This window comes from Echinops telfairi, unplaced genomic scaffold (genome assembly GCF_000313985.2).
Source record: "Echinops telfairi isolate 266 unplaced genomic scaffold, ASM31398v2 ScPeMD7_7418;HRSCAF=8456, whole genome shotgun sequence".
Lineage (NCBI taxonomy): Eukaryota > Metazoa > Chordata > Mammalia > Afrosoricida > Tenrecidae > Echinops > Echinops telfairi.
In genome coordinates this window covers 1,122,138-1,137,005 of record NW_022111318.1, presented here as the reverse complement: position 1 = coordinate 1,137,005, position 14,868 = coordinate 1,122,138, and the positions used below count along the sequence as shown (strand labels likewise).

Here is a 14,868-nt window from a genome sequence, read left to right as displayed (position 1 = left end):
GCTTTACACAATTGATGTGTGTATGGCTTGCGATAACAGTTGTATGAGCCCCTAATAAAATGTTTAAAAAAATAAAATAAAAAAATATATAATTAAAAAAAAAAGAAAGTAAATGTCAAGAAAAGAATGAAGGCAACATATGTGCAAACATGCCTGATTCAATTGATGTGTGGATTGTGATCAGAGTTGTTTGAAACCCCAATAAAATGATTTTTTAAAATAAATTAATTAAAAAATTTAAAGGAAAAAAAGAAAAATGACTTCCTACATGCTAACAGTTCCTAAATTCATTCTCTGTAATAATAAGTACATTCTATGCCCCCTTAAAAATAACTAGATTTTTGTTACACATGGTAAAATCTCCCCCCTAAAGGAAAGTTATCAATTTTGTATGTATCTTTGCAGGGGTAGACTGTGAATATTATTATTTATATTTATAGAGGTAATTTTTAAAAGTATAGCTACTAAGTAACAGTTCATTTTCCCATGGTTTTAGTCCAAATACTGTGTTTTCAAATATGACTCTCTGGTCAGTAGATGGCTCCAGGGCAAGTTCTCTGAGTACTTGTCTTAGTCTTGGTAAGTTGCCTTAAAATGAGGTCCTTCCCAGGGGGTCTGCTGGACCAGTTAAATTCAAGGCAGAAAGGTCCGCTCAGAAGGTCATAAAACAGTTTTTGAGTATTCTAAAGGAGAAATCTTGATGGGGTTTCTTAAAGTTAAAGGACACAGGAAGATAGTGGAGGTTTGTTCAGAAGAAATTTTAAGAACATTTAAAATTGCAGTGTAAAGAAAAAGGTTAGGAAAGTTAAATGGTGGATTGTTTTCTACCTTTTTATCACAAATTGGGTGAAGGTTTACAGAGCAAATCAGTTTTCCATTAAAAAATTCTTACACATTTTGTTTCACATCATTGATTTTAATTGTCACAATGTGACATAATTTATCTAACTTCTTCCCTATGTTTACTATTTCCATTCCATCTTTTGAAGAATTTTTTTATACCACAATGCACTTGCTTAATTTTTAAGGGTAGAAGGATTGTCCTATGAAAATTTCCCTATAGCCCTGATCTTGCACCTTCACACTTAAAAAAATTCTGTTGCTTGTCATCTTTATATTTATTAGCTTTAATAAACCACTAGAATATTTCCTTTTGATATGATGTAAGTGACTTATATGTCTATGTTGTTATAAACACCTTGCTCCCATTATTTTACAATCACAAATAAGCATTATATGTAATTTAGAAATTTTATTATCTTTTAATTTCCTTTTTCCATGAAATTTTTGAAAACCTCTTGTGTATGACATATATACCTTGTTTTTTTCTTTTTTAAAGATCATTTTATTGGGGGGGGCTCTTACAGCTCTTATAACAATCCATACATCAATTGTATGAAGCATATTTGTACATATGTTGCCATCGTCATTTTCTAAACATCTACTTTCTATTTGGACCCTTTATATCAGCTCCCTTTTCTCTCCTCCCCATATATCTTCTTTTTAAAAAAATTAAACATTGTTACTTCTGGAAAACTCTATTATTCCAACATATTTATGATTGCTTCAATGCGATATTATTTTGTATTTCAGAAACACTGAATCAATTTAATTGGTTATAATTAGTTCAAGAACAGATGTATCTTCCTGACGCCTATAGGTTTTGGGCTTAGCTTAATAACTTGAAAGTTTCATAACTAATTTTTGTATAAAATAAGATTTCACAGTTGTTTTAATTTGATATTATTTTATAAAAAAGGTGTTTTTTAAAAAACATTTTATTAGGGGCTCATACAACTGTTATCGCAATCCATACACACATCGATTGTGTAAAGCGCATTTGTACATCATTCTCAAAACATTTTCTCTCCACTTAAACCCCCGACCTTAGGTCCTCATTTTTCCCCTCCCTCCCCGCTTCCCCCTCCCTCATGAGCCCTTGATAGTTTATAAATTGGTATTTTGTCATATCTTGCCCTGTCTGACGTCTCCCTTCACCCACTTTTCGGTTGTCTGTCCCCCAGGGAGGAGGTCACATATAGTTCCTTGTAATCGGTTCCCTCTTTCCTACCCATTCTCCCAAAAAAGGTGTTTTTTAAAAATCATTTTATTGGGGGTTCATGCAACTCTTATCACAATCCATACATCCATCCATTGTATAAAGCACATTTGTACACCCGTTGCCCTCATCATTCTCAAAACATTTGCTCAGCTCTTTGATATCAGCTCCTCATTTTGTTCCCCTCCCTCCCTGCAACCCTCTCCCTCATGAACCCTTGATAATTTATAAATTATTATTTTGTCTTGTCTTACACTGTCTGACGTCTCCCTCCCTCCACCCACTTTTCTGTTGTCCATCCCCCAGGGAGGAGGTTATATGTAGATCCTTGTAATCAGTTCCTCCTCTCCACCCCACCTTCCCTCCACCCTCCGGAATCACCACTCTTACCACTGGTCCTGAAGGGATCATCTGTCCTGGATTCCCTGTGTTTCCAGTTCCTATCTGTACCAGTGTACATCCTCTGGTCTAGCCAGATTTGTAAGGTAGAATTGGGATCATGATAGTGGGGGGCAGGAAGCATTTAAGAATTAGAGGAACATTGTATGTTTAATTGTTGCTACACTGCACCCTGATTGGCTCGTCTCCTCGCCTCGATCCTTCTGTAAGGGGATGGCCCGATACCTACAGATGGGCTTTGGGTTCACAATCTGCACTCTCCCTCATTTATAATGATATGATTCAAAAAAGATATTTTGTCTGAGTTTTTTAAATTTTGAAAAAAGTCAGTTTCCACCTAACAATTTATACACATTTTTTTCTTTTTTAAATCATTTTATTGGGGGGGGGGTCTCATACAACTCATCACAATCCATAAATACATCGATCGTGTCAAGCACGTTTGTACATTTGTTGCCATCATCATTCTCAAAATATTTGCTTTCCACTTGAGCCCTTGGTATCAGCTCCTCATCATTCTTTTTATTTTTTTAAAATTGGGGGCCACATTTTGTTTTTTATCCTTATTTGCAATCCCTTTGAAGATGCTAACATGCTGTTTGGATGTGGTGTAAATCAAGACGTAGTGTAAGTGCGCAGAACTCTTTGGGGAAAGGTTAGAGAGATGAAAGGACTGCCCTCAGAAGTGTGTAGGTCTAGATAAAGGATAGCTGAAGAAACAATAGTTTAATATTCTGATATTTTTGTTTAATAAAGTTTTCTAGGATTTTATAATATAATTTTTGACTTTCGTATATGTGCCCTTTTTATACAAATGGAAGTATAATGTAAAAATCATTCTACATTTTTTCACTTAACAAGTATATCTTTGATAGTGTTTCCATATCAGTACATAGAGTTTATTCTAAACTTTTCATTCTGGCCTAGTATTCAACTGTATGGCTATATCATAGTCTAACTAGTTCCTTTATCAGTGGGCTTTATTTTTGCAGCCTGATTTTTTCTGAGGAGGTCTGGTTATATAGTGAGTTACTTGTTAGGTCACTAACCACCAGGCCAGTGGTTCTAAACCATTAGCCATTTCTTGTGAGAAAGATGAGACTTTCTATTCTTGTAAAGATTTACAGCTTTAGAAACCCACTGGGGCACTTCTATTCGGTCCTATAGGGTCGTTATGAGTCAGAATCAACTTGATGGCAGTGAGGTTGGAATTTTGAATGAACTTTTTTTCTCAGATGAATAATAAATAGTACATTGGGCATTCTACTGACTTGTTCCCAAACTGATGCTTTCTCACCAACCCTGAATCCAAGTAATATAGGCTTTATGATTACTATAAATTCCTAGATAATAATAGCCCATTCAGAAGTATGTAAAAATGATTTTTAAAAGATGCTTATATTTCTGATTTAGTTGAACTGTGTCCCAAGGATTAAAGAAAGATTAAAAAAAAACCAAGATAAAAAAATCTACCATTGAAAGACGTATAGAAAGAGTGACTTGCACTACTTTCTTCATATATTTTGTATACTTTGTATTTAATTTTTACAATGAATAGGTTGTATAGTGTAGTTTCTAAAACCTTTTAAGCATATAATTCACATACAATTCAATAGTTCAACCACATCAGGAAGAGTTGCACAATCACGACCACAATCAGTTTTGGAATATTTTCTTCATACTTGTGCTCATCGTTATTAACTCCCCATTTCCCACAAACCTCCCCTGCCAAACCCCCAGGATTTTCCAAGAATTCAGTAACTGTCTCTGTAGATTTACCTATCCTGCATTTCATATACAGAAAAACATTAAAAACCAAAACCCAAAGCTAACAACAACAAACAGAAAAAGCACCAATCAAAAAGAAAGCTAGAACAAATTTAAACAGGTCATAAGGGAAATCAGATGATAGGATACTAAGTTTTAACCTAACTGCATCTGCAACAATCTACTCTCCAATGCACTCTGACTGATCGCAAGGCTGTTCACATCCTTGGGCCCTGGTCAGAGGGGATTCATCAGGGGCTTAATCCACATGTATTTCTCCTTTTAAACTGAAACAGCTTTAAAGTGGGTCAAATGGAGATCAAGTGATAAGATATTTCATTTTAACTTACCTACATCTGCCATAATCGCTTTATAGTGCCCTCTGTCTGATAACAGGGCTCTTCACATCCCTCAACTATGATCTGAAGGGATTTCCTTGTGGCTTAATCCATGTGTGGCCCCTGAAAATGGATTTTGGACTTCCACTGTCTTCTGTAGGTGCTGTGGAGAAATTTGAAACATTCAGTTACCACTGGTGGCAGTGTGAAAATTTTCAACCACTGTGTCAAGCATTATGGTGCTATTTCTATGGGACTAGAAATCCCATATGACTCAGCAATTCCTTTGCTTGGTATATACTCTAAAGAATTCAGAGCCATAACACGGACAGACATATGCACACTCATGTTCATTTCAGCACTGTTCACAATAGCAAGAAGACGGAAACAACCTAACTGCTCATCAGTAGAAGAACAGATAAAGAAACTTTTGATAAATACACACATGGAATACTATGTATTGCTTAAGAATAATGATGAAACAATGAAGCACCTCATGGCATGGATGGGCCTATAGAACATTATGCAGGACTAATAATAGTCAATCCCATGGGGACAAATATTGAACGAGACCACTCTTATAACAAAAAAACCTCAAGACAAAGATTTTCATACCTAAGGAAACAGACTTTGATGGTTACCAAGGACAGTGGGTAAGGGAGGGAAGATGAAAGAATAAGCTACAGATGTTAACTTTGCTTAAGGGGTAGGTAGTATCTTCTACAGAAAGGAGAAGAGGAATCATAGAATATATGGGGGTAGCTATGGTGGATTTTGATAAGTAGTTTAAATTGTTGATTACAAAATTGATTATCTGAAATGTGAACTCTCACCAAATTTACAATTAAGAATATTTTTATTAAAATATAGTTTTGTTGGGGGCTCTTACAACTCATAACAATCCATACATAAATTGTATCAAGTGTATTTGTGCATATGTTGCCATCATTCTTTTCTAGACGTTTACTTTCTATTGAGCCAGGGGTCACAGGGAGGGGACGAGTCAACCAGGGCACAGTAGAACACCGAAAAAACACACAATATTCCTATGGTTCCTTGAGGCTTCCTCACCCCCCACAATCTTGACCCCAGTGCTACCTCTCACTTTGGACTAGACCAGAGCATGTGCACAGGTACAGATAAGAGACAAGAGCTCACGACACATGGAATCCAGGAACAGGAATGGGAATAACAATACCAGAAAAAAATGGTTTTTCAAAAGACAAACCTGGTAGTTTCAGAAACTCTAAGGAGCAGGTCTACTCTATCGTATGTAGTGTCGATATGAGTTGGAATCGACTAGTTGGCAGTGGGTTTTTGGTTTTGTTTAACAGGCACATCAATCAACTCTAATGCCTGAGACTGTAGGCCTCCTGAGTTGAAGAAAACAGTATTTAGGAGACAGTACAGGAAATTTTATCAAGGAATGAATGTTGAAGATATTAAGGAAGTGTTGATAATTCCTGTTTTGGCATGATAATTGTAGCTTTACAGTAACATTATACATATCTTTATATTGAGAGAGGAGCCCTGGTAGTTTAGTGGTTTGCATTAGGCTGTAATCCTCAAGGTCCACAGTTCGAAACCACCAGCCTGATCCATGGGAGAAAGGTGGGGCTTTCTGCATCTATAAGCAGAGTTTTGCAAACTGACAGGCAGTCTTACCATATCCCATAGGGTGACTGCGAGTCAACATTGATTCAATGGCAGTGAGTTTGGTTTTGTATATGAGAGATGCATACTACAGTAACTGATTTGTCTCAGAATGACCTGGAGGGGCAGGGGAAGTGGCTGGCCTGGCCTACATTAATTTAGATCGATCAAGAACCCATATTTGTTCAAAAAGGGTGATATCTACATTTTGACTCTTTATTTATTTATTTTTTCAGAATCTTGCGTACCAGATTTATTATTATTTTTTAAACATTTTATTAGGGGCTCATACAACTGTTACCGCAATCCACACACACATCAATTGTGTAAAGCGCATTTGTACACCATTCTCAAAACCATTTTCTCCCCCTCTAAAACCCCCACATTAGGTCCTCATTTTTCCCCTCCCTCCCCGCTCCCCACTCCCTCATGAGCCCTTGATAGTTTATAAATTGTTATTTTGTCATATCTTGCCCTGTCCGACGATTTTGACTCTTTATAATGAGATTCCATCTGGTCATGTATCTGCTTAACACAATAACTAAAAGTTGCAAGTTAAAAAAGTGCATCATATATGAAGAAAATAAAAGTTCATAAAGAAGACAAGAAAGGAAATGAAGCTCAAAGTAGATGTCAGAAGAGACATGTGGACAGGATTACTCTGATAGTGATACTGTATTGCGATTTGTTGCCAGCCTATACTTGTTTAATCTCCTTTTCCAACTGTGCTTTAAATACATTACCATGGGCTAAATCAACTACACTAAACAGAAGGACCCTCTGCTCCAGGGAGAGGAGATGATTGATAATGCTATCTAATATAAAAAACAAAGATATCTCTGGTGAATCATAGGCATATATAAGACATATATAGGAATGGATTTGGGACCCACAATTAGTTCTTATGACATGGCCCTGCTCATTATGCATCTTCATGATGGAAACATGGAAGATATGGGTGTCAGGAAAACAAATAAAGCTTTCTTGAAAGAACTACAGCCGGAATGCTCCTTAGAAACAAAGATGGGGAGATCTCGTTTCATATACTTTGGTCATGTTATTAGGAGAAACTCATCCCTGGAAAAGGACATCATGCTTGATAATGTAGAAGAGCCATGAAAAAGAAGAAGACCCTTGATGAGATGGATCAGTACTGTAACAACAATTGACTTATACATAACAATAATGAGAAGGATGGTGTAGGACGAGCAGTGTTTCATTCTCGTGTACACAGGGTTGCTATGAGTTGAAGCCAAGTTAACAGCACTCTAACAACTGTAAAGGTGCCTAGAGCAGCACTGTTCAATAGAAAATTCTATGATGATGCACATGTTCAGTATATAGCCTGCCCAGTATGCCAACCACCGTCCACATTGGCTTTGAGCATTTTAGCACATGTATAGATTTGTTTCGACATCACTATAATCAGGATACAGAGTAGTCTCATCACCCCTAAAACTTCAGTCTGCATCCTTATTGTTACTCTTCCTTCAGCCCTTAACCGCTGGGTAAAACATTGATCCATTTTCTGTTTTGGCTTTTAGTATGAGTGTTTGAATTATGTAAAGCAATTTTCGGAATCAGGAAATCATCGACTTTAGTGGTGCAAGATTAAAAGTTAAAAGATATTTTCATTAAAGTAAGTGGAAGATTTAATTATGTAACTATTGATTCCAACTCATAGCAACCTTATTGTAGGCAATTTTGAATGAAATTTCCTATTCTGTAGTACTTATTTGCATTTTTATTGTGGTGAATACAAAGGCAAGTAATAAATCGTGCTATAAGATCATAGAAACCTTTTATTAAGCAAAATATAAAGATATGAAACTATGGATTCTTGACAGATCCCTTATATAGTCGTATACATTTTTGAGGTCAGTGTTTCCATATCACTAACCCTTCTCTGAAGAATTCTGCACTTGTTGATTTACACTATGTTAAAATGGCAGTTTGGGCATCCTCAAGGGTCTCAAATCATGTTCAGTTTAAATGTATTTTAGTTTGGGGAACAGAAAGAAATTCAAATGGGCAAGTTTAGGGCTGTTGGGTAGAGGAGGTAAAGCTTTTAATTGAAAAAAATTTGTACAGCCAGCCATGAAGAATGAGTACGTACCGTTCCTTCATAGAAACAAATTCTCGTACATCTTTCCTGACCTTTTCTTCCCGATGCCATTTCCCGTTGTCTTAAAACTTGCTTCTAATAAGGTTCTGTGATTGTCTTGTGTCTTTTGAGAAAATCTATCACCCCCCCCCACCAAACAGTTACCATAACCTTCTGAGCTAACCTCTTTGCCTTGAATTTAACTTCCCACGAGATTCTCTCAAAAGCCACTGTTTTGATTGGATTTGTTTCTTGAAGACACCCTAACAAGATGAAGCCAAGTGTATGACAGATAATTTGCCTGCAACCATTTGCTGATCACAAAGACACATTTAAACATGTATTGTTTAGAATAAACCCATACATGTACAAATTAGAGCCCTAGTTCAATACTTTTTGACTTACCCTGTATATTGGTTTATTGCTAAAAATCAAAGTATATACTACAAAATCCAATGAATACTGCCATTACTCATAATGTATCATGTTTATACCTTTTCTTCCAATAGAGTTATTTTGATTAACCTTTATATCACCTTTATTTTTTACAGTTGATCCTATTTCCAATGTAATTATTTGAATTAGTGGAGGTTGAAGTGTTAGAGTAATTAAAGGGAGAATGGGTAGGAAAGAGGGAACCGATTACAAGGAACTATATGTGACCTCCTCCCTGGGGGACAGACAACCGAAAAGTGGGTGAATGGAGACGTCGGACAGGGCAAGATATGACAAAATACCAATTTATAAACTATCAAGGGCTCATAAGGGAGGGGGGAGCGGGGAGGGAGGGGAAAAGTGAGGACCTAATGTCGGGGGTTTAAGTGGAGAGCAAATGTTTTGAGAATGATGTACAAATGCGCTTTACACAATTGATGTGTGTATGGATTGCGATAACAGTTGTATGAGCCCCTAATAAAATGTTTTTTAAAAAAAAGAGTTTATACTCTTGTGAAATTCAAGAATGTGTTTGTCTGTGAACCTGTTTCAGATACTTAACTAGCACCAGTGTCACATATGCCTAAATATAACTTTACTATTCTTATAATTAAATAAGATGATATGTGTTTCTTTTCTAAAGAAAGGAGTAAAGATGAAAGTGTAATAGAGACCCTTATTAGCTTGAGCTCTTTATTTCATCCTTTTTAAATGTGGTACGAAGATTGATAATTTTTAAGTCCTGTGTTATAATTTAACTAATCTGATTTCTGAAAATTCTTTTCCAAAGGTTTCCCTGGAAGAAAAAAATGCAGCGATTATTTATGACTGTAAAGTACAGACTCCAAAGACCCTACAAGAAGCTATTGATGACATGGGCTTCGATGCCTCTCTCCACAGTCTTAACCCCTTCCCTGTTTTAACTGATACTGTGTTTCTGACTGTTAATACTTCATTTGCTCCTCCATGGGACCAGATCCAAAGCACATTGCTCAAGACCAAGGGTGTGACAGGCATTAAAATTTCTCCTCAGCAGAGAACTGCAGTGGTGACAATAATCCCTTCGATAGTGAATGCCAATCAGATAATAGAACTGGTTCCAGGTATCAGTCTAGATAATGGAACTCTGGAGAAAAAGCCAGGAACTTGTGAAGATAACAGTATGGCTCCAGCAGGTGAAATCATGCTGAAAATGAAGGTGGAAGGGATGACCTGCCACTCATGCACTAGCACCATTGAAGGAAAAATTGGGAAACTACAAGGTGTTCAGCGAATTAAAGGTAATATATTTTATTGATTTTTGTTTTGCATTAACTTTTTGCTTTTTTCTTAAGCCTGGGTTTTAGATTGATGGGACTAGAATGCTTACTGCTTAACTGAAGTTTGAAGTAAAGTAAACGTAATGATTATAATGAAAGGTTAAGCCAGTGTCACACGGAAGTTTAGCAGAAAAGACTATTGTGATTATGGTTTGTGGAGTTCAAGTTTATTAATGCAACATGTTTGGGGTCTTAGTTATTTCTGTATTTCTACTCAGACGAGTACAGACTTGGAGACCATAGCTACAGTGATCTTATGAGGGAGCTTCAGAAAGTGTGTGGGAAATGATCATTATCTTTTAAGTCTATTTTCCATGCACTTTATGGTGCTCCCTTGCATCGTTTATTTTTCTTCATTCTATGTCGATAACAAAAGTAGCCATGGTAGCACAGTGGTTAAACACTCAGTTGATAACCAAAAGGAGGGTGGTTCAAATTCACTAGTTGTTCTATGGTAGAAAGGTGTGGCAGTCTGCTTAGGTAAAGATTTATAGTCTCAGGACCCCTGTGGGCACTTCTACTCTGTGCTATAGGTCACTGGGATCTGGGATCCATTTGACCACAATGGGTTTGATTTTTTTCGATATATCAGTAATATTTTCTGACTGGAACAAAATTATTTTAATAAAGGATGATGGCAAGTGTGAGAGGGAAACAATTTCTGTAGTTTTGTTTTGGTGTCCAGAATGTTTTCTTAAGTGACCCAGGAATAACTGATTCGAATGAGCATTTTTCTTTTTTTCACTAGTTTCCTTGGACAATCAAGAAGCTACTATTGTTTATCACCCTCATCTTATCACAGCAGAGGAAATAAAAAAGCAGATTGAAGTTGTGGGCTTTCCAGCAGTCATCAAAAAACAGCCTAAGTACCTTACATTGGGAACGATTGATGTGGAACGTCTGAAGAACACACCTATCAAATCCTCGGAAGAATCACAGCAGGGGAGTCCATCACATACCAATGATTCAACAGCCACTTTTATTATAGATGGCATGCACTGTCAATCATGTGTGTCAAATATTGAAAGTACTCTATCTACACTCCAATTTATAAGTAGCATAGCAGTTTCTTTAGAGAATAGGTCTGCCGTTATAAAGTACAATGCAAACTTAGTCACTCTTGAAACTCTGAGAAAGGCAATTGAGGCAATATCACCGGGGCAATATAGTGTTAGTATTACAAGTGAAGTTGAGAATACTCAAAATTCTCTTTTCAACTCATCTCATCAAAAAATGCCTTTGAACATAGTTACCCAGCCTCTGACTCAAGAAACTGTGATAAACATTGGTGGCATGACTTGTAATTCTTGCGTGCAGTCTATTGAAGGGGTCATATCTAAAAAGGCAGGTGTAAAATCCATACGAGTTTCACTTATAAATAGTAATGGAATTGTTGAGTATGATCCTCTACTAATTTCTCCAGAAACCTTGAGGGAAGCCATAGAAAACACGGGATTTGATGCTACCTTGTCAGGTAATTATTACTGTTTTCTTTGATTCCTCTAACATTTATTTCTAATTTGTGGATTCTGTTGACTTTCACCATGGAGAATGAATCAGTCATAGGTACGCTAGTTTTGCTTTTTAGGAATGAGCCCTATAGATATAGAAATGTATACAAAAATACATAAGGATACAAAATCTGCATGATTATTCATCATTAGCTAGAAGCAATAAGTGATGGTACATACCTATGATGAAATATTACGAAAACTGTAGCATTACAATATAATTAAAGACTGGCAGCAGTCTCTGGGTTGTACAAATAGTTCAGCCATCATGGCTTGCTAACAGGTTGGTAGCTTGATCCCATCCAGAGGCTCCTCAGAAGAGAGACCTGGTCATCTGCGTCCCAAAGGTCACAACTGTGAAACCTCTCTGGAGTGGTTCTACTCTGCACCCAAGGGGTTGCCCTGTCTTGGAATTGACAACAACTAACAACAACAATGCCATTGGGCCCTGCCTAATACTTGCCCTCATGAGGCGATCACTGAACACATGGGTGCCATAGTAAAGTATAGTGAAGAAATCAGGTGCCTTGCTATCATGAAAAAGTGTCTTGGGTTTTAAAGGCTTGTCTCAGAACAATTAGCTCTCTAAATGAGGAATCAGCGAAGTCCACATGGAAGAAGCACAGCAGCCTGTGTGAGCCAAGGATTGCAAGATCCAAACCTGGAGGAAGGAATGGGACCAGTGCCCAAATTCTGAATACTTGGTTTGGGGAAAGCTATGGATGATAGTGGTAGCTCCAAATGCATTAGCAGGGTCCCTATGGGGATTGAGTAAATCCTCCAGTGAATCCTCAATGCCCATAGGCTTGGATGTTAATATTCGTATATCAGACAAAAAGCACTGTAAAGTGGATTTTAGCAGCTGTACTTAGACTGGATTGTAACACTTTTTAATTTGATCTCCCTCTGGACCTAATGTGAATTTACTCTAAATTGTTAATATTCTCTGCTGTCTCACAGATTGAGGTCTTTCTTGTTCTATATGGCGATTGTTGCTGGGTCCTTGCTTGTATATTTGTCTGTATAGGGAACCTGGGATAAGTGGAATTAGATACCCATAGTTGGATTGAGGATTGCATGGGGACCCACAAGGGGAGGGTGGAGGAAATGGGGAGTCAACATCAGTGAGTAAAAGAAGGAAGAAAAGGTTCACAAGTTGATTGTGGAGATGATTGTACAATACCTCTTGATATGATTGAATTATTGAATGGTATGATACATTAATTATAACTAAAATAAAACCCAATCAAACAAAGAACAACAATCCCATTTGAATGTGTTAGAGATACAGTATGTTGATTTTTTAAAAAGCTGTATGTACGATATAATAAACAATTTAAAAACGAGAATATAAATATATACATTGGATATATTATTTATGTATATGAATGAACAAAATTCCTGTCAGGATTTGAACCAAAATTTTAACAGTGGTTATCTTTCGAAGCATTTGATTTTTTTCCCTTTTAATCATCTTACTGTTGATTAAAAGGGCTCTAAAAAGATGCTATATTATGAGGCTTTAAAATTTATTGAGGCTTATTTTGTGACGTAACATATAATCTCTTCTGGAGAGTGTTCCATGTGAACTGGAAAAAATGCATATTGTTCTGTTGGGTGAAGTGTTCTGTGTATGTCTATGAGGTCAAATTGATTGGTTGTGTTACTTTGCTCGTCTATGTTTTTGTTGAGTTTCTTTCTAGTTAGTCTGTCCTTCATGGAAAACGATATATTAAGATCTCCTATTATTGTTGTAGTCTTCTGTTTCTCTCTTCAATTCTGTTAGTGTTTGATATATTTTGAGACTTTTCATTTGGGTGTACAGGTATTATTATTACGCCCTCTTATTTAATTGATCCTTAATCATTTTATAATATCTTTCTTTGTCTCTTATGTTGGATTTTGCCTCAAAGTCTGTTTTATCAGAAATTAATATTGTTGTTCCTGCACCTTTTTGATTGGCATTACCTTGATATATTTTCCCCCATCCTTTGATTTTTAGTCCGGTTTTCTCTTTGTGTATAATATGTGTTTCCTTCTTTCCCCAACAGTTTTATTGGGCTCTAATTCACATATCATACAATTCAATAGTTCAATTACATGAGGAAGAGTTGTATAATAATGACCACAATCAGTTTTAGAACATTTTCTCCCTCATTGTGCTCATCATTACTAGTTCTCCATTTCTCTCTAGTCTTCCCTGCCATTTGTGGTTCTCCCCAAGGAGCCATTTATCCAGTTACTGTCTCTACAGATTTACCAATCCTGGATTTCATATACGGAAAAACATTTTTAAAAACTCAAAAAAACAAAAACTAACAAGAACAACAAAGTAAAAGAAATAAAAACCTCAATAGAAAAGAAAGTAGAAAATATTAAAATGTAGAACAAATTTAAATGGATCATAAGAGTTTTCAATCACTTAAAAAAAGTAGATTGCCAGTCCTTTCTTCTGAGGCACAGGTGTGTAGATTCAAATCACCAATTTCTCAGTCCCTGAGCTATTAACTATTTGTACCACCCAGGGACTTCAGAGAATCCAAGTCAAATACTATAAAAAAGCCTCAGGAATGATGAATGCGACATATTCAGAATCTTTAACAATGAAAAAAAAAACTCAACCTCTGCACAAAGAGTGTGAAAGTCACATCCGACCTCCTCTGGCTACATAAGAGAAATGGTGAATACAATTATGCACAAACCGAAAGCCAATTGCCACATGCAGTAGTCCCATATGGCTCAAGTGGGTAATCGTCGCCCATTTCCCACCCCTTGAAGGAGTTAGCCCAGCTGATGCGAGGTCTCCTCTTTCCAGGTGGTTCTTAAGCTGTGTATATAAGACGGATGAGGTACGGTTCCCCTTTGTTTGGGAATTGGTCTCTAAAATTTATTTATTTGGTATTTTTCTTTATAGTAGTAGGCTCATACCGTATCTGTCCCTTTGTGATGACTAACCGCACTCAGCATAATGCTTTCCAGGTCCTTCCATTCCATGCAGTGTTTCGTGCTTTATCACTGTTTCTTTGGGATGCATTCTATTGTGAATATGTACCATAGTTTGTTTAGCCCTTCTACTGTTGGGCATTTAGGCTGCTTCTGGTTTCTTGCTATTTTGCACTGTGCTACAATAAATATGGGAACGCATGCTGAGACAGTTTATTGTGCCAGCCTGGCTGATAAACGCAGGTGGGATTGACTGAGGGGCGGAGAGATGGATGGCTTGGTGAGCCTTGCCTTTCTTGTCTCTCGCTCTGTGATCATCGGACCAGTGTGCGGCTGCCTT

At 36.8% G+C, this 14,868-nt stretch overlaps 1 protein-coding gene across 1 annotated transcript in view; it reads left to right on the top strand.

The window, feature by feature from the left end:
- Window positions 1-14,868, top strand: part of ATP7A (ATPase copper transporting alpha) — a 148,849-nt gene that overhangs the window by 54,583 nt on the left and 79,398 nt on the right. The window contains exons 3-4 of the mRNA XM_030887582.2: window positions 9,546-10,035; window positions 10,823-11,548. Coding sequence (XP_030743442.2) covers window positions 9,546-10,035; window positions 10,823-11,548 — 1,216 coding nt within the window. The remainder of the gene's footprint in view (window positions 1-9,545; window positions 10,036-10,822; window positions 11,549-14,868) is intronic.